The 19,948-nt window shown below is 50.3% G+C and overlaps 1 protein-coding gene across 1 annotated transcript in view; it reads left to right on the top strand.

Moving 5' to 3' along the window:
• The window catches only part of Sorcs3 (sortilin related VPS10 domain containing receptor 3), a gene marked incomplete at its 5' end in the record, with an annotated part of 534,900 nt that overhangs the window by 217,982 nt on the left and 296,970 nt on the right, over positions 1-19,948 (top strand). The window contains one exon of the mRNA XM_033761244.1: positions 8,324-8,423. Coding sequence (XP_033617135.1) covers positions 8,324-8,423 — 100 coding nt within the window. The remainder of the gene's footprint in view (positions 1-8,323; positions 8,424-19,948) is intronic.

The following is a 19,948-nucleotide window of genomic DNA, read 5'->3' as shown; positions in this document are numbered from 1 at the left end:
AAAAACAAAGCAAAGGATGTATGATGTTCCTTTTATCCAAGGCTGTGTGGCCTGTGACTTGCGCCAGGCCATGTCTCTGGGATCTGTGGGCGCTGCCTCTGTGCTTGCAGGGGACATTTATCTGTGAGCCATGTGCTGGTTTAAGGAGAATAAATGCGACTTTGGCTGGTCACTTTTCTTTGCTTGGCCTTCAAAGGGAAGCTTTCAGCAGCTGGGATTGTTTTTCCCCCTCACAGCTCTGTTGCGGTGTCAGGAGCATTCCGTGTGTGGAACATGGGTCTGGAAGAGCAGTTGTTTTCTTAAATAATGCTGTGTAGCCCACAGTGCAGCAGGTAAGCAGACACCCAGGAACGCTCTTAACAGAGCAGTGAAGCTCAGGTTTCAGGCCTGAGATGTGCTTATGGGTGCTGGACCTTCAGAAAGGGGAGCCCCAGCTCAAGCCTTGGTGCCTGGGGATTGCTGCTTCCACACCCCCAGGCCGGTGATGGCAGGAGTTGGAAGACCCTCACCTATTTTTCCCCTTTGTGGCCAGTAGGATCCACTCCTGCAGCCTGACACAGAGGAACATTGGCTTCATTGTCCGTGTCTCCGGGTGAGCGCTTTTTTTTTTTTGTACCAGGGATTGAACTTGGGTCTTTGCACTTGGAAGGCAGGCAGTGGAACCACTGAGCTAAATCCCTGGCCCAAAAAATCTTTGACTTTTTTTGCGGGGTACCGGGGTTGAACATGGGACCTTGTGTTTGCAAGGCAGGCGGCAGCACCTCTGAGCTAAATCCCTGGTCCTCTGTGAGCATGTTCCAAGTCAGCAAGGAGATCTGCCCACACCAATGGTTTCAGTCCCTGGGCTGCCTTTTCTTAGCCTGAGCATCAGCCTGTGTGGCCTGGTGGGCCATGTTGGAGGGCTAGAAGGGACATGTGAGGCAGTTGCCTGAACCAAGGTTCCTTAGTGAGCACGAGTCCCGTACCCACCAACCCCGGGCCACACCCAGATCTGATCGCTGGCACTGCCACACCTCCTTCCACCTTCTGTCCGACATGAGATTCGGCACAGGGTGCAAACTTTTAGTCTTTTGCATTTAGAATCAGAGATGGCCCTCATTCCAGTCTGGGGCAGAAGGGAGGACCCGTGAGTCGATCACCTTGTCTTTGCAGGACCTGATCACGCAGCTATTTGGTGGCTGGAGCAGAGGCTCCCATGTGAGCACGATCTTGGCACCGGCTGTGTGTGACTTTCCTGAAGTTCAGGCAGTGACCAGTACCCACTGGGAGAATGAAGCTGTTCACATTGGCTGCTTTTGGTTTGAGGTCTGGAATTAGTTATCTGGCCGGGTATTTGTGGACAGGCTGTGCTTCCGCTGTTGCACAGACACAGTTGGATGTGGCTTTGCACACCCCGGGGAGGGAGCAGGCCGCAGGGGAGCACAGGTGGTTTTCCATCACAGACTCTGGGCAGCATCTGTCTGGGGTCTGGGCAGGGCTGTGACAGCCACACGCAGGAGCCTGGCTTGCTCGTGGGCTTTGGCTTTGGCTTTCCTGGGTGTGTGTAGTGGAATGCGCTGTGGAGTGGCTGTGGATACTTCCCAAGGCCTGGTCTTTTCAGGGCTGATTCTGTTGTGATCCCCAGGGAGCTGGACCATACTGTACTCTTGCAGTGATGACCAGAAATGGTGGGCCACGATCATTTTAAGATTCATGGGGCATTTATGTGCCGAGCCTCTGACTAAGTGTAAGGAGTACAAGTTACAAATGAGGAAACAGGTGATTGTGCTTAAGAAGAATACAATTTAGGGTACTCATAAAAGTGACACACCAGGCTGTCTCTGTGGAGTCTGTACAAGCACCTCGCTGACCAAGCTCAGGTGTAGACTTGCGGAGCTCATACAGCCTGCACCCGCTCAGAGTCCCCTTGTGTTTGTTCGGCACTGCCAGGCTTGCTTTCTCAGAGCTGTGCTCTGCACTTTTAAAAATTAGAAAAAGATCACTGCTTATTTTTTTCCTTAAGCAGCTTTAGGAATTGCTAAAAAGTGTGAAGACACACATGTAGGGAATAAATAGGGAACTCCTAGGTGCTGTTGGTGTAAATGCAGAGGAGGAAGAGTGGGTTGGAGTTGTAGAAAAATTCTTCACGACGTAGTCAGTGTTAGAGCTGGTAGTCATGAGGAAAAGTCTGGGTGGCTGCACCACAAGAGAGAAGAAAGGGGAGGGTGAAAGAGCAGACTGCAGAGGCCTTGAGTGCCAGACGGGACAGGCATTTGACCTGTCATGGCAGCCAGGCAGAGAAGGAGGAGCGGGTCATCACACACCCTGGAAATCTTGGGAAGTTGTTTTAGAAACCAAAGCTAGGTGGGGCCCTCCTGGGTGGAGAAGCAGGGGCTGGCACTGTAGCCAGCTGGCCTAGTGGGCTACCCATTACATGCCTCCTGCTTTTGCGTCTGATAGACCAATCTTAAGTTGAAAATATCATAAAAAGTGCATTTAACAGATCAGGAAGCAAGAGACATGGATGGGCATTTTGAGGACATGGTGGGGTGCAGAATCACAATACCCACACACCCTGGCAGCATGGTGTGGGTCACTTCCTCTCAGGAGGCTGTACTGACAACTCCCAGCTTGGTGAGGGGTCTCTGACCACAGGTTTCCAACAGCATCTGGGTCCCCAGCACTCCTGACTTCGGATCCCCTCTGCACCATGTCAAAGCCGAATATGGTAAGCACAACCCTTGTAAATCAGGGACCATGGTACTTGTGGCTGTGGTTTGCAGAACCCAAAATATTTGCTGTCTGGCCTTTACAGAAAATCAGTTTGCCAGCCCAAGTTTGAGCTATCATACTTTCTGTGGCCAGAAAGGAGAAGCCTGGGGTAGATGCTGGGATTAATAGATGTTTAAAAAAAAAGGATGGAAACAAAATAATAAAACATGCCAACAAGAAGAGAAACTGCCAGAACAGTGGTCATTGGCTGATTTTGGATTCTGTCACGCAGAAGGGAGCCTACTGAGAAAAAGAAGAGAGGCTGATAAGAGACTCAAGGTCTTAGGCTCAAAGATGTGTTCATCTTGGAGAACTCAAGGGCTAGAGGAGGAAGGGCCCTGGATAGGGGCTGCAGAGCTCAGGTATAAGCAAGCAGGAAGTGGCACTGGGCTGAGAGCCATGTGCCCTTTTCTTGCCCAGAGAACTGGCAGAGTCACTACAGAGCCCTCTCACCTCTAGAGGGCTGTGATGCTGGGAGTAGGAGTATTGTGCTATAGCTCAGCTCTCCTGGGTGGCTTATGGGGCTGCCTTGGCAGAAACTTTTTCTTTTCCTCTGTTTTACCCTTAAAATAACACCCCATCTGTTGATGGCCATCAGCTTCCCGCACCCCCAGAAGTTCACAAGAGGAGTGGTGCTTGCTGAGTGAATAACAAGCGTATCACTTTCACACTTCCACGCTGAGACTCTCATTGGTAGCATGATCCTTGGAGAGCAACCAGGCATGTGCAGGTCTGGCCAGCAGTGCGCCAGTCTCCACTGAGACTTTCTGACACCTGTCAGGATGGGGGAAGAGGTCTGTGATGGGATGGTGTTGCCCTGGAATAGCCCCAGCCACTCTGGGCAATAGAAGCAAGAGGGCCCTCCACCTCCCAGGCAGCATGGGCACCCGGCAGCCTTGTGTGGTAGTGCAGGTGACCAGGCAGAGGACACACCTGGGCGGTTGGAACAGGGAGCAGTGTCTCTTTGGAAGTGCAGGCTTCTTGGAGAAAAGGTCAGTATCCAGCAAGGTAGAAGTTACGCATAGAGAGAGGAGTATGACCCAGTGATTCCACAAGAAGATACCTTCCTGAACACATTTTTTTACAAATGTATAAGAAACCATGCACGTGTGTTCATTGCAACATGTCCCACACATGTGTGCCCACACCCATGCACACAGCAGTAGGATGGAGCTGGAGTAACCTAGTCCTGTGGCTGTCCAGGTTAGCTGTGTGCCGGGCAGCATGCTGGCCTGGGGTGGGTGCTCAGTACTCATGTCAGTGTGTTGAGCATTTCCCTTTTATAAAACCACTGTCAAAATGCAGGAGGCTGGCTTTCCCCACAGTGTGCTGAGCCTGAGTCCTCTAAGTGACCCTGCCCTGGCACATGTCTGGAATGCCAGACTAAAAGATGGTTTGCTTTCTTGTTGGAGCAAGTTTGGGGGGGCAGCTGTCTTTGGCCACGAGGCTAAGACTTCTCTGCCATCTGCCCCTCACCTAAGGCCAAGGGGGCCCCCAGAATGCTGCAGTCAAGGCCATGCGCAGTGTTCATGTTGGAAAGGGTAGTAAAGGGCACCATAGCTTCCACAGCCCTCTGACTCCTGGCAGTGTCTTCAGTGCACGGGACGTGCGTGAGCAGTGACTTCAGGAGGATGGGAGGAGGATGAGATGGAGCAAGCATTCTTTGTGAGGAAGTCCCTGCTCTCAGCAGTCACTTTGGAAAAGAGCGAAGCCAGTGTGAACCTGGCTTCCGGCTTGTGCAGAGAGAGCCTGTGAGCGGTGCTAAGCACGCTGCCTCTGACGAGCGTGATCTGGACTCTAGACGGAAGTTTGTTATGGCATCAGTCATACAGGGAGCCTGAGAATTTAGCTCATACTTGAGGTTTGCTCTAGGTAGTGTAGGGAAAGTCACTAGTTGGAAAGCAGCAGAGCACTGTGTTGGCAAGTTAATAATATTTCAGGTCCAGCAGGGGCCTTTTGATCGTCTGAGTTAAACATGTCACGCTACAGAATGAGACTTGACAGAGCTTCTCTTCTTCACCAAATTCTGGCCAGGCTCTTCTGTTGATTTTTTTTGCCTAGGCCCTAGCCTTGGGCATATTCTCAAGAGCCCAGTTTTAGCAAGAATACTAGTAAGTCATTTCAGCCTGAATTCTTCAGCTTGGCTATGTGATCAAAGTCTTCACCCTCCGGGTCCCCCAGGTAATATCCGAGCACCCTACTCTGCATTCTGCAAAGATTCTATGAGGTTAGTTTAGCAAAGAATTACCCTGGCCCCTCAGAAATTTCCATCCACTGACTCCACCCTGTTCCTTGGCTATGAATTACTTGCTTCTCTTCTTATTTGGAGTTGAGCCAAATCCCTTTTTTCCACTGCAAACCCCACTGCAATAGTATTTTTACCTGCTGTCAATGTTTTGAACAAAGCCTGGCCTAACATTTTAATAGGCAGAATAAGTTTTTTCTATCACAAGCTTAGAGAACTGGCTTGTCCAGGGTGATACTTGGTATGCATTGGTTCTAGCTTCTGGATTTCCAGACTTCAAGTTCAGTGCTTCATCTGTGCTGTAGGGAATGTAGAACCAAGAAGTAATTCATTCAATACAGGATTTTATTGGCGTTAATAAAAGCATGCACTACCATCCCCTGAGATAATGGTTGGTCCCCTGGACTGCAGCAGGGAACATAGCAGCTCAGAGAGATTGGCCAGTTGGTCATTTCATCTTCCTTCTAACAAGAGTGAGTTCCAGATCCTTCCTTGGCACCGGATGCTCCTAGTCTGTGTGGTCATGACAGTACCCAGCGTGCCATGAGCGATTTCTAGGAGTGGCTGTGTGTTATGACTGAACCTGAAGAGCTGGTTAAGGACTTCGGAGTGCTTTTGGGCCAACTCACACATTCACTCATTCACTGAGTCTCACAGATAGAGGCACTGTAAAACAACATAGTAAAGGATTTACAGTGGGACCTTAGCTAGCAAACTCAATTCTTTCCATGATTCTGGTCACAAACCGAGTTGGACAAGGATCGAATTATTCAGTGGTCAGTTTCAGTGTTGACCTTATGGGGAAATGTGATTCAGTTCTCGTCCAGTTTGATTTGCAGAATCATGGAGGGAATTGAGTCCCTGAACTAAGGTACCACGTATCTTCCTTTTCCCCAAGCATGACACAGGCATTAGTGCTACTGTAGGAAAAGCTCCTTGTGCACAAGGAGCATTAGTCAAGAAGGAGGTCCCAGAATAAAGATAGCAGCGGATCATTGCCCATAGACTGGGTACCGGGGTGGCACAGCAACCCTGGGAACCCTCTTAAGGAAGTTAGAAGAATGAAGGCATGAGCCTTAGTGTTGGAAGTTGCAGAGAACTTTACCAAGAGGAGGAAAGGATGCCGGATCAGGCAATGGGAATGGCGCATACAGAAGTGGAGGGCAGCAGAGATGCAGGACACATTGAGGAAAGTTGAGTGAGGCTGGTTAGAGGGGAGTAGAAGCGCGAGTGGCTGGAGATGGATCCTGTGGGGAGACTGAAGCTTGGAAAATGAAGCTTGACCTGGAGCAGCGGTGGGTGATCCTGCCCTGGAGTGAGGCAGCCGAACCTGTGAATGAGGTGTGAGCTGATAACAGCAGGGGGGGTGGGTGGGGGTATGGAAGAGCACATCAAACAGCATTTGGTGTCACAAAGACAATACTGTAGGAGGCACAGTGGCATGGGAAGGGAAAGGATGTCAGGATCGGATGTAGGCGACAGAATCCAGAAGACTTGGAGGCTGAGCTAAAACAGCATTTGGTGTCACAAAGACAATACTGTAGGAGGCACAGTGGCATGGGAAGGGAAAGGATGTCAGGATCGGATGTAGGCGACAGAATCCAGAAGACTTGGAGGCTGAGCTCCGTTTGAGAAATGCAATGAGAAAGCCTGGCCGTGATTCCTGGAGCTCTGTGCTTGAGGTGGACGGTACACCCACAAGAAGGCAGGCTGTGGGGGACAGATTATTAAAGTTAGCACAACCGCTGCCTGTGAGGCCAGTAGTCCAGGGAGGGATTGAAATGCTGACATTGGTTTACTCAGTAATGTGCTGAATATATATAATGTGTGAAGGCCTCTTCTGCACCTTCTACTTGTTTTTAATATTTCAGTTTACTGTATCCTGCTAGTAGGTTGTATTTTTGCATCCTCACAAATGCTTGTGAGATTTAAATTAGCTCTGTTTTTCAGATAAGAAGCATGCAGCTTCAGCAGGTTAAGTAGCTTACATAAGGTCATTGCAACCAGAGAGCTGCAGATCTAGGTAAAGCAAAGGTTTTCCTGTATCCAAAGTTTATGTTCTTCCTTCTTATCCTGTTCCCTGAAAATCTTTGTCCTTGACCTTGTGTTTGAGGAAACAGATGTGAGGGAAATAATCCAGACCCTGTCCCAGATTAGAAAAGTAGCAATACGGTGCAGATGGGGTGCAGTGGGATGGGGTGGCAGTGTTCTTGTGCAGAGGAGAGACTCGTGGCATTTGGGGAAAAGGCTGGCGAAGCCTCACTGGAGAAGCTGAGGGTGCGTGCTGGGTGTTGTTGCATCGTTGTGCCGCTGGCCTTCCCAAGCTAAGCTCTAGGGCAAGTCAGGACCAGATTAGGGTTTGGAGATGGGTAAAGGCTAAAAACACTGCAGTAGCAGCTGGTTACTAGGATGTGGCGAGACCGAAGTCAGGAACAGAGTTAGAGCTGTGGACTGAGAACAAGACAGAATGCAGAAGCAAAGTCTGACTGGAGATGGTGCGTTGGCCTGCGTGCCCTCCTGCGTGTGAGGTGGAGAGCTGTCCCACCCAGGAAGCCCGGGAAGGAGAGGGCAGAGAGGTGGTGGAGCCCTGCTGACTGGTGTGGGAGTGGGGACAGCCCCTCCGCTCTCATACCGCTCTTTGGCAACTTCTTTCCTTCTTCTGCTGTGGAAGGGCAGCGTAGGGAGGAAGGAGCCGTGGGCTGGCCTGCCTTTGCCCTCTCATTTGGAAATTAGGCTCAGAGGAGGTACGGGGGTCCAGCTGGAAGGACGAGCCGCTTCCCTGGCATTTCAGCCTCGGTGCCCCATCGCGCCGGTGTACAGCATCAGACCCTCTGTGTGGATTGACCTTACTTGGCCATTAGACCCCACGGGCTCTTGGGCGCTTCCTGCCTGCTGAGGGTCCCCTTGCTTCAGGCTCCTTGACAGGGCTATGAAGGTAGAAGTTCAGGAACCGTCTGGCACCCTTTCACTGTGCTCCCCCTGCAGCTCCTGTACGTGGCCTGGGCGGTGGGAACTCGCCACCTGTTCAGCACAGTCTGCAGTGGCTCCTTTCCCTGCGCAGCTTCACAAAGGGCACAAAAGTAGGTCTCCGAGAAAGGCCAGGAGGGAAGAGGAACGAGCTTAGGTAGTGAGCAGATGCATTAGTCTAATTGCTCTTCTCAAATTAATGGGGCTTTTTATCGCTGAGGAACAATTTTAAGCACTCATGTTATTTGGGAACAAAGATTGGAGTCTGGGGAGCAGGACTCCCCTTTAAACCTCACCCCCTGCTTGATAAAAACAATCTCTCCCCTGTTCTTTTCTCTTTCCTTTTTCCTCTTACTGCAGGTCCACAGATTATGGCACCACCTACGAAAAGCTGAATGACAAAGTGGGTTTGAAGACTGTTCTCAGTTACCTCTATGTCAACCCCACCAACAAAAGGAAGGTAAGAGGCTCTGAGCACTCCCCTTGGGCGGCAGCACGGCTGAGCGCTGGAAGTTAGGAACCTCTCGGCAAGCATGGGGTTTATGTGCTGGGAAGCACACACTCTCCTGGTAATTCTTTGGTACTGAGAATTGAACCCAGGGAGCTACATCCTTGCCCTTTAGAAAAGTTCTGAATTTGAGACGGGATCTGGCTCAGTTGCCCGGACGGACCTCCAGTTTGTAATCTCCCTGCTTCAGCTTCTCCAGTAGTTGGGGTTCCAAGCATACACCATTTTGCCTGGCGCGCTGTAATTCTAACAGCAGTCAGTAGTGGTAATGATGATGGCAACACTAGCAGCAGCAGCAGCACGACCAGTGGCATCACATAGGTGTACGAAGGGTTCCTCCAGACCAGGAATGTGCTGCGTGCTCACCTGGCCCCCGCGCCTACGTGTGCGCTGAATCTGTGGGATAGAGGTCATTCTTGTGTCTTTACAGGTAAAGATACTGAAGTTCACATAAACTAAGCAATCTTCTAGCTTGAAACAGAAAGTGGTTAAGCAGCAGATCTCAAATTAAGCACGAGTCTGTTCTCCTTCAGAGTTGAGTCTTTCTGCAGCCGCCCTCTTGCTCGTCTGGTTCTGGAGAGCATCTTACTCACATGAGGCCTTTTCCTGGCTCAGCCAGCTCCTCCGCTTCTCATCCTTCGTACCTCCTAGCTAGGGTGAAACCATGTAAGGTTCAGACCTTGGTCCTGGAGGCCTACTTGGAAGAGGAGCCCTAGACTCAGTGGAAAAATAGATGGATTTACACCGTAAATACTGTACAGTACTGGATTTTTGAAGATGTAACCTTTGCCCAACTTGGAAAGCTGTACTGTCTGGAAACTTAGGCAGACTTGTACCATAATGACCACGCACAAGGTTATTTTAATGTTTCTAAAGGGCTGGCAATTCAGTCTGCGTTTTCCAGTGGTCTCACAAACCCTTGCTTCCTCCAGGCATGCTGAGGAGAGAGCATCCATCCACTGTGCGGAGCCCTGATCTTTGATTCCCACAGGGCAGAGTCCCCGCTGTGGCTGAGAATGACTGTGTACGCTTCTCAGTGCAGAGCAGCGGTGACTGGGGCCCTTAACACCGTAACATACAGCTTCGCGCCTTCTCTTTGTTTCCCCTCCATGACACTGAATACTCCCACGCAAGGGGGAGGCTGGTCTGCTGGCTCTGACTGAGCATCAGTGATCGTAGTTCGAGGTCTAGCCAGCTCCAGGGTTCCCAGATGCCCAGACAGGCCCCACTGTCCAACTGCCAAGGCCTTGGTAGGCAGGATGGCTGATTAGGCACCTGCTGTTGGCTTTGCTGAGTAGTGTTGTTTGTTATATCCCAAAGTCAGATGTTCACATGTTTCAGCCTTGTTATTTGAACTGTCGAGTGTTAGAACTAGAAGGGATAACAGAGTTCAAGGATTCCAGCGCTGATGAGCAGGTTTTGAACTGCAGTTCTTTTGCGGATGTGATTAAAGCTCTAGACCTCCTCTTTAGAAACAGGCCTGTGCCATAAGAGCTTTTATATGTTTTGCAGGGTTTGCAAATACCCCAATCCCACTCAGAGATGTCAGACATGCATGGAGTCTCAGAATCCTTCATCTTTAATAACAACCTCATTTTACAGATGAGAAACCTGAATCCCAAAAGTCCATATAGCCAGGCAGAAAAGGGAGCCCGGATCAGAACCCAGGACTCTTGATTCTCAGTGCAGATGGATGTGTATCAGTTTGTCCTTTGCACTCTTTCTTCCTGCACAGTCATAGCCCGGGGGTCTGTGACTAAAGGTCAGCGCATGTCCATGCTGTGTCCAGGCTCGCTGAGTCAAAGTCAGTGACATATCAGTCCTTCCTTCACCTCTCTCACTTCACTGAGAAGGAAATTGTGGCCCAGACAAGCATCCCACCCGGGGCACTCAGTGGTTGGTGGCTGTTGGTCTCCTGACTCCCAGTTCAGTGTCTCTCCACTGCCCTCACAGTGAGTATATGCGTGTTGGCAGGAGCAGGCACTGGGCTTCAGCACCCACCTTGCTCTTACCTGCACCACAGCAGGATGAACACATTTCATGGAGAGCAGCATCGAGGATTTTTCTCAGTGGCATATGAAGGACCACACCTGTTCATATCCATTTCTGTCACTGTGCTGCTGATGAAAATGATCCTCCTGATGTTTCCTTTCATGTTTTGCTGTTGTTCTTTCCTTCTGATTGTGAACTCTCCTCAGCACAAATTAGAAGTTCTTAGGCATGAGGGAGACAGGTTCTGGGGCTTGGACAAAAGGTGGAGCTGAGCTTCGGAGATCATCAGCATAGAAATGCCATCCTAGTTTGTCTTTCTCAAAGGCGATGTCTGTGCCCTGGGTGTCACTGCTCATAACAGAATTATTGCTCATAAACAGAAACCAGGTTTATTTTATCTATCTCATCCAAAAATCATCACCAAAGTATGCTTAACTACCACCTAAGAGGCACTGACACCAGAAAGTTAAAAGCACACTTTTTCTTCGTGAGATTGGAGAAAGACAAATCATGGTCCAATGCCATAGATTGATAATTTTTAAAAATTCTTATTCCTACTTGTTTAGAGCATATAATGGTCGCATTCATCATGGAGAGCTGGTACCTGTACATAACACATCTTAACTTTTTTTATTTCTCCTCCCCTACCTCCCTGCATTTATTACTTTTTTGAAAATAGCAAGAGAAATTAATGTTCATAAGGATCTGGTAGGATCCTGGACTATTTTCTGAATCATCAAGGAAAGATGAAGCTAGATTGTTTTTCATTGTGCTCAGTGGTTTTGATTATATTTGGATATCCTAGGTGTTGATGACCTGCACATATTCTGCATGATGACTGTCTCTCAGTTTTTGGTTGTGGGCAACTCCCCTTTCCCTAGCCACTTAGGTAAAATATTCTTGTTTCTTTATTCATCTATAACTTTTCATAATTGTAATGCAACTGTTTTTAAGTTTCTTTCTTACATATATTTGGAAGTTTAAACCTGTGGTCACCTAGATTCTCTTTTCAGCTTGCATTAAGCAAGATTCTTTTACTTCTTTCAGTACCCACATTATCTTTTGCTCCCCATGTTTATGGGCCAGCTAATGGCAGTGAACTCCAGCAGATTTTTCAGTTAATCTCCTGGAAGCACTTGCTTTTCCCCTAATGAGTTATTTATCTAACAGATGGCTGTTGCTTTCCTTGGAGGCTGTGAACATATCAGATGAGATCTGTTGCCCCTGGCAAAACAGTAAACTGTACTTATATTTATATAGTTGCTCTAAAAGCTAGCTGTTGACTTTTTTAAACACTTTTTTTTTGATAACATGGAATCTCCAAATACAGTTAATACGCCATTCGTTTGAAAGCAAAAGTGTTAACATGTGTATAGTTCATTCTACCAATAATATCTTAATTGGCAATAACTGAGCACCTAGTATGTTCAGCCCCTTTCTAGGAGCTTTATTTGCATTTTCCTCTAATCCCTTCAGCCAGTTTAGCCAGCAATAAGATAGGGAGATAGACTCTGGCAAGTCACCCCAAGGTGGCGTTACCGTAAGGCTGGATCTGCAGCAGCCTTCCCCCTGGGTGCATTTGGGGGACAAGTTAGTCAAGTCACATTTGGCAGTGCTTGGCTTCCTTAAGGAAGTGGAGATTGCTGCCTTTCCTACAGGCTGTGATCAGAGTGTCTTCATTTTAGTTAGCAGGCATCATGATTTCCTGTCAGAATGGGAGGATGGAGATGAAATGCTTGGCGTGGCTCCGGCTGAAGTTGTCCTGGACCATCTTGGGCTGTGGTGGCATCCGATTATTTTAATGACCTTGGCCTGCCCTGGCCTTATTCAGTGTTGCTTCTGCATCCCCGAATGGTCGCCTCTTGTCGGCTGTGGGCCAATTAGATCATCATCTGGGTTTGAGCCCAGCTGTGCTAAGGGAGGCCAGCATTGCTGGGCATTTCCCAGCCTCATGCTGGGAAGATGAAGGCCAGTGCATTAGTTCTGGAAGCAGCAACATGCAGGGCTTGTCTTCCCAACGAGGGGCTCTGCTCTGAGGAGAGCTGTGAGTCCAGCTTGCAGGAGATAAACATCCCCATCCCCGGCCCTCAGAATTCATTACTGTCAGCTGAGTCTCATCCTCAGACCCACGCAGACTGGCACATGCCAAGGTCAGGTCAAGTCTGTGTTTACCAGAGCTCTGCTTTGTACAGTCAGGCCGATGGCCTGTTCCTCGGCCAGAGCAGCGCCAGACTCCTGTAGGTGAATCTGTTCGCGATGAGCCTTCGAGTGGACGGGGAGAGGAGGGTGTGTTGTTGTCTAATAGCTCTGGCTCAAAAGCAGCTGTCACCCGTGGCTTTGGAAACAATGTGTTGGAAATGGCAGGGAGCACACAGAGGTGTAACTGCCTGGGAATGCGACCAAATTCCTGCAGAGCACAAGTGTGCTGTCTTGTGTGCGTGGTGTAAGGTCTGACAGAATGGAGTCATGGCTTCCACGTACGGAGAGACCAAGAAGTTCTAGGCACTAGGCTTAGTTGTCCACTCCTGTGTATTCTGTTTCAGTGTCAGTCTTTTGGCTCTGGTAGCTTTATCCCCATTGGACAGGTGAGGAACCTAAGGCTCAAGCAGGTAGCCCATCTGCTAGTAAGACAGCTGGTAAGAGGCTCTGAACCCGTTCCAGCTCTCCATGATCCAGGGGTCGGTGGCCACCACCACAGGGAGAGATAGCAGGTGAGCTGCAGCCACCACACTGTTAGCAGCCTGTTCCTGGGGTTTCTGCTCATTAGTATGACGGCTTCTGTTTCTCGAAGAAGGGCAGTGTTGGATACTTTGTTCCTAATTGATTTACTGGTGAGAAGGGTAATTACTTGCCAGCTACCCTGCGGAAGTGAGTGGGATTTATATCAGGTGTGTCTGATGAATACACTGCCTTTGCTGAACTGTGGTGGAGGCCTTGCGCGTGTGGTCGGTGCTGGACCTACCCACATACATCTCTAGAAACAGCAGCAGACCCCGAGCTCCCTCTGACACCTTGGAGAACAACCAGAACCAGAACCCAGAATTTGTAAGTATTAGACTCCTGCTTTTTCCCACCCGTATCTCCCAAGATTGTTGGAGGGTGGGGAAAAGTAAGTGATCAGGCAGTACACCCTCAGTCCACAGATGTTCAAGTCTCTTACACTGGAACAGAGAAGGCAGTCTGAGGCTGCTAAGCTTCCCATTCCGAGCCCAGTCTGCCTGTAGGGAGGGCGGTGCAGCTTTCAGAAACATGCATTCCACGCACACAGGAAAATAGCTGAGAGGCAGAGCTGGAGTGTCCAGGCAGAGTCAGAGGTAGGGACTTTTGCAGCTCCTCCGGCAGAGGGCCTTCGCCACAAGGCTGTGGGCCAGGTGTGGCCAGTTACTGTTACCATCCTTGTTACTATTTTCTGGTTCTCATGAGGTTTTGTGTAGCTTTTGTATGAAACATCTGTGTTTTGCAATGCTTTATATAGACTAGGATGCACAGTTTGGGGCTGCAGTGCCAGCAGGCTGTGCTGCGTCTGCTTTTACCTGTGTCCAGGTGGCCCAGTGTACCATACTGGTATGAGTGGGGAGGGGGGTCTTCAAGCTTGGAAGTTTGCAGAGTGCTTTTGGGCACCAAGGGGTGATGTTCAGTAGATTCCCTTGCTGGGGCCCACACTGAGCCCTGCTCCAGTGAGGTGGTGTGGTGATCACAGCTGGAGTTCAGGGTCCCTGGGCCGTGCTGCCCTGCTGTGCCTCTGGTGCTGACACAGGGTGCTGGGCTCTCTGCCTGCTGCCTGCTTCCAGACTCCCTTGGCAAGGACCTGGCTCCCAGGACCCTGGGTTTTTGAAGAGTCTCACATCCTGCCTTATCTGAAAGGCACGCTGCCTTCTCTTCCCACACCCCCTTCCCTATCTTTTAAAAAAACCTGATGACTGCCTGCCAGACGTTGATAGTTGTGCTGATGGAGAGAGATGGCCCAACTCTTGCTAATTCACAGCCAACTGGTTCTTCTTGCCTCATAAATTAACACAGTTACCAAGAGGCCAGAGCAAGGCATAGGAGATGTAGGGAGGGGGGAGAATGTGGGAAAGAAAAGAGTAAAGAGAGAAAAGAAGGAAACTTGGATCAAAACTCCAGGGACCAAACTTCCCTTCTGTACTGATTTGAAGTCTGCACAATTTTTCTCCTTGGTGCATCCAGAAGGAGAACCAGAAAGTAGCAGCACCTCCCCCAGGTCCCAAGGCTGAAAGGTCAGCGCACATCTGGTGCTGTGAAATCAGAAGAGAGGTTAATGAGGGGAAGACCCTGGTACAGGAGTCTCCCTCTGCCTTGGCAGGTTGGCCCAGCGGTGGAGGGCTGTGAAGCGTGGTTTGATTCAAACTAATCACTTAAAGGAAAGGAAATCTGGAGTAATTCTTGGAAATCCACTCTGCAGTCACGAAGTCCCTCTCTCAGCACATCCATGGAGGGGGTTCCCTGTATAAATTACTGCAGTATTCTCTAGCCAAGAATTTATTTAAGGCTCATTAAAATCAGGACTGGTTTTTTCCTTTGCATTTTATTTGGAAAATGGAAAGAATAAAACCCTATAGCCTGGCTTTCCTCCACAGTGCCCTTTAGGGTTTGTATTGAGTGTATCATATATATATATATGTGTGTGTGTGTGTGTATGTATATATATATATATATATTTTTTTTAAAACAAGATACACTTTGCAAGAAGATTATCCAGGCGTTTAAGAACAGTGATAAAATTTAGCCTCTTACAACACTTGTAGGGGTGTGTGTTTGCGGAACATATTTTTAGTTTGGTTTTTCTTGGTTTGAGGTATTCCTTGTGTACAAGTGTATATGGGATGTGTGTACCCCGTGTGCACAGATTGTCAATAAAGACCATTATAAAGCTTCAAAATTAATAAAAAATCCTCTCGTCCACTGTGTCGTCTTCTGTTTGGGTGGGAGTAAGGCTCTGGGGAAGGTCCCGGCCACTTGAACATCACAGTTGTTCAGTCGTCCTCTGAGGGGGTTCCATGCAGGGTTGAGGTTTCCCCGGGCATGAGGTAGGGCCATGGCAGGGCTGGAACAAGCAGGAAGACGAGGGACAACCGGAGGAGGGCACTGAGGGAAGAAGTAAGAATACGGCGGATATTTATGGGGCCTTCCAAGCTGGACCGGACCGCTGGTGGGAAAAGGGTCCTTCAGAAAGAAAGTGCCGTGTCTCCATCTGGAAGGAAGAGTGCTGCGGTGAGGGTGAAGGACGATGTGACGGAGCCAGAGCCCATGGAGGGTAGAGGCAAAAGTGGAGCAGACCTTGGAGGGAAGTTTGGAAGAGGAGGGAAAGCAGAGGACGATGTCACAGAGGTGTGTGGGTGCAGAAGGGTTAGCGGGTGTGTTCGGTACAGCAGTTTCGGCTTGGCAGAGTGATCGGGTTCGATTACATAGTGCAGCTTCCCGGAGGCCCAGGGTGGATTCAGCTTCCAGTGCAGGACCCTTGGGATAACATGAGACAGCACGAGATCTGCTTGTAAGCTGCGTGAATGCCACTGGCCCCTCGGAGGAATGAGGCCCTGCATGAAGCATTTAGTCCCCGCCTCCTCTCCTGTCCTGCACTCTGCAGACCTCCGGCATGTGTGTTTCTGAGAATCAGAGACAAGAGCCCTTAGAGCACGGAGCTGGAGAGGCCATCCTCCTAACGCTGCTCCAGTGCACAGTGACACAGTAAATGGTGCTCGCTGCCCAGAGTTAGAGAGAGCTGGGACGAACAGGCAGCGCCACCAGGGAAGGGACAGCTGCACTTGTTCTTGGATGCTGAGCTCGGCCAAGCGGAGAGATTACCCCTGGCACGCATGCTTGCCCCTGCCCTGTCCACTCATTACTGGCGATGGGCTCTCTGAGCCAGCGAGTCTCTGGCCTCTGTGCAGATGAGACACCAGCTTCCCTGACACACAGAGGCTGGCCGGGGCCGATGGAGACATGGCTGTGGTGTCCCGTGATGCCACGCTGGGAGGGGTGGCCCCGAGACATAGAGACGTGTGGTGATCTCCCAGTGGGCTGGCCAGGTGGCCCTGCTCCCTCCCTCCAGCTGGTGAGTGGTGTGAGGGGGTGGAGAGAGCCTCATGGTGCAGCTCCTGCCCCTCTCGCTCCCTGTGTGATCCAGAATATGCACTTAACTTTTTTAAGCCTCAGATTTCACATCTGTAATGGAGCTCATGTTGTTGTCTCAACATAGCCTTAAGAATTAAAAACCGTGATGCACACAGAGGGCAGGGGACCTGGCTTGGAGGAGGGTGCTCAGCGGGTGACTTCCTTTCCCTGGTTAAGTGCACCGCTCTGTGCTCTGCGGCTTTCTCCCTGCTTGGTACAGTCATCTCCCAGTTCCGGGGAGCCCCATACCTGTGCAGCGCAGAGAAGGAATCCATCTACTCTCAAACCAGAGTCAGGCGAAGTTCCTTCAACTTCCTAAACAAGAAGTTGCCCCTTCTGCATCCCTTCTCTCGCATTGTGTCCACCCTCTCCGGAGCCCACTTGCAGCCCTCAATCCTGATGTGTCAGCTTTCGTTGTTGGGTTAAGAAATGCCTAGCAGGCTGGGAGAGCGCATGCCTGGAGGTGTCTGGGGGTCCTGCATTCAAAACCCTGGGTACTGTGCGTGGCTCCCCGCCAGTGCCCTCTGGCACTCATCCCCTGTGCTGCTTCCCAGCTTTATTTGAAAGCGAGAGCTAGGAGAGAGGTGGTAGCCCAGAGTCTGTGATGACAGCAGCTGCTCCTGACCACCAGGCATCTGGACCAGGATCTAGTTCCAGGTTGGGCATTAGGAAGAACAGTAATTGGTAACATATACCGAGCCCCTTTCTCATACAGGAAAATGCTATTATCCCTGTTACAGGAGAGAGACGAATACAGAGAAAGAGAGACAGAGATGGAGAGGGAGGAAGCAGGGAAGGGGAAAGGGCACGAGATCTGCCAGGTAGGCAGTGGCCAAGCCAGGATTTGTACCCCAGTTTCCTAACACTGAGGCATACGCTGTTAGTCCTGTGTCTTACTGGCCTCCCTTCGGTTACAAGGACACCTGGACCTTCCAGAACCTCTCTTTCCCTGTCTGTAAAAGAAGGGAGGGGGTGCAAAGGGAAGTGCTTCCTGTTCATCCAGCAGTGTTTTAGACCTGTGCTGAGAAGTTACGCAACATGTTCCCTCTGAGAAGTCCCAGTGGTGCTGAATTTTCTTTAACAGAGGACAGATAGCATCCTGGGGTGGCTGGGGGCAGTCAGCGGCTGGTAGGAAGTGCCTCAGCCTTCGCTGATTCACAAGAGCATGTGGTGGTACCATGAGCTGCCATTCCCAACAGGAAGCCCTGCAGGGAGGGTCCCTTCTGCTGGGCTAGGGCAAGAAGCCACTTTGTGGAGATCCTGGCTCTGCCTCATAACCCTCCTGGCCTGGCACATTATTAAGCCTTTTCAAGCTTCTGTTTCCTCATCTGTGTAATGGAGGAAATGCTAGCACCTGCCTTCCACACTGATGGAAGATTTGATGGGAAATATCTGCACATGGGAGCCAGGGTCCACCCACGTGCCCAGTGAGCACTGTTTGTCATCACCCCCATCTTCGTGGCGCTCTCAGGACAGCAGGCTCTGTGTGGAGAGGCTCATTGTGTCTGCACGCAGCTCAGCCCTCCTGGCCCTCTTGGCATCCGGGTGTCTGGAGAAGCGTGGTGCTGGTAGATGACTCCAGCTTGGAGTGGCTGTAGTCTCTCATCGAATTCATGCAAGAACGGAGTCCCAGTGGGTAAGCCACTCGTCCAGGATTCACAGCCCCATAAGAGTACAACTGTGGATTCAAAAATCAGATTTCTGATTAAGTCTAGAACTCTTCCTGTGAAATGACACAGAACGGCCCTGCGAGTGCATGAGGACCTGGCAGGCAGGTAGCCAAGGAGTTTTCAGGTACTCTTGACATCATCAAGTAAATCTAGTTTCCAGTGCTCTGGGTTAGAAAAGGCCAGGTCAAGCTCTGGGCCCAGCATGATCCTGCTGGGGAGCGGAGCGTGTCCCAGGGCATGTGGTGTCCTGCAAGCCATCTGGGACCTAGAGCTGCCACAAGAGCCTCCGAGTCAGGGTTGAGGGAGGAGGAAAAACAGCAGACTGGAGAAGGTCTGCTTACATGCAGAGAGTGAAAAAAGGCCCCAGACAGAAAGATCCACCTCAGATAAGAGACCGGAAAGGCAAGGACCAGGTCAGGCCACGGAGTGCAATCCACACCCAGGCCAAGGGTTAAGGACTGATGCAGCAAGTTTATTGCAGCCCAATTTCACAGAGTACCTTTTGCTTGTGGCCATGGTAACAGAGAGGCACTTGACTGTTCAAAGCAGCCAGGAGGACCGGAAACGAAGGACAGTCACAGGGGAAGAGTGGCTGAGAGATAGGATGCAATTATCTAAAGTGGCCTTTGGCCTGAGCCTCCTCAGCTCCTCAGTCATCCCAGAGAAGGCAGAGCGGTGGGGGATACACAGAAAGGGCTTCCTGATTCTGCTCTGGGCCTTTGGAGAACAGTGAGCTCACATCAGAGCGGAAAGGTTAGCCCTGGAAGCTGGGCTTGGGAAAATGGACTGCTGGTCCCTGGTTGCAGCTGGCCCGCCTTGACCCCCAAATTACAGAGCACTGGCATTAGAGAGCTCAAGGGAGACTAGCCTGGAAGACCCGAGGTTGTAAAACGTTATTTCTCTGAAGATTTTCTAGGCATTAATAGCTTCTTGACGTGGCTGTGTGCCAAACCTGTCTTGCTTGGGCTGGACCCTGAGCCAGTTGTCTTAAAGGGTTTGGAGCACACTCACTGACACCCTCTTTCTGAGCAGCTGCAGAGATCACTTCTCCTGAGCTTCACAGCTGCCCACCTGCAAATCTGTGCATGTGGGGTTTACCCTGAAGTCCCAGGCCAGAACCGTTAACTCCTGGAAATGAGGGATAAAGAAATGTGAAGAAGCAGGCTGCCACCCCCATTACCCTTTCAAGAAACGGTGGCCAGAAGTGTTCATTGGTCTTCAGGAATCACCATTCGGTCGTGTCAGTCTTTGCTAAGGAATCTTCACAGCTCCTCAGTGTGCGTGAAATTTCCCTCCCCTGTGCAGTAAGCATGCAGTGCTCAGCTTATCTCTCCAGCCTCTTCTTTGCCCTGCTCAACAGTATCAGTTTATGACCTTAGACCTGCTGTAGCTGCTCCAGACCTCAGGACAGCTCCATAAAATGGGAATCCCATCTCCCGGGGGTGCCCATGCTGAGGCCAGCGAGAAGTGGACAGATCGCCCCAAAGTGTTCTGCTTGGATGAAGGAAGAAGTGGAAGGAGGCTGTACGGGGAACCAGCAGAGCCTGCCATACTGCCTCATGGGTTTGTCCAAGAGTCGGATGAGATAAGCTCCATGCACTGTACACCTGTCTTATCGGCCGGATTTCCCATGGATAAAGGCCCAGTCCACCTAAAACACTTTCCTCCTCTTTCAACATTAAG

This window comes from Fukomys damarensis, unplaced genomic scaffold, assembly GCF_012274545.1.
Source record: "Fukomys damarensis isolate Sample0158 unplaced genomic scaffold, DMR_v1.0_HiC HiC_scaffold_8, whole genome shotgun sequence".
Taxonomy (NCBI): domain Eukaryota; kingdom Metazoa; phylum Chordata; class Mammalia; order Rodentia; family Bathyergidae; genus Fukomys; species Fukomys damarensis.
Note: the sequence above shows the minus strand (reverse complement) of the source record. Positions and strands in the feature narration are given on the sequence as shown.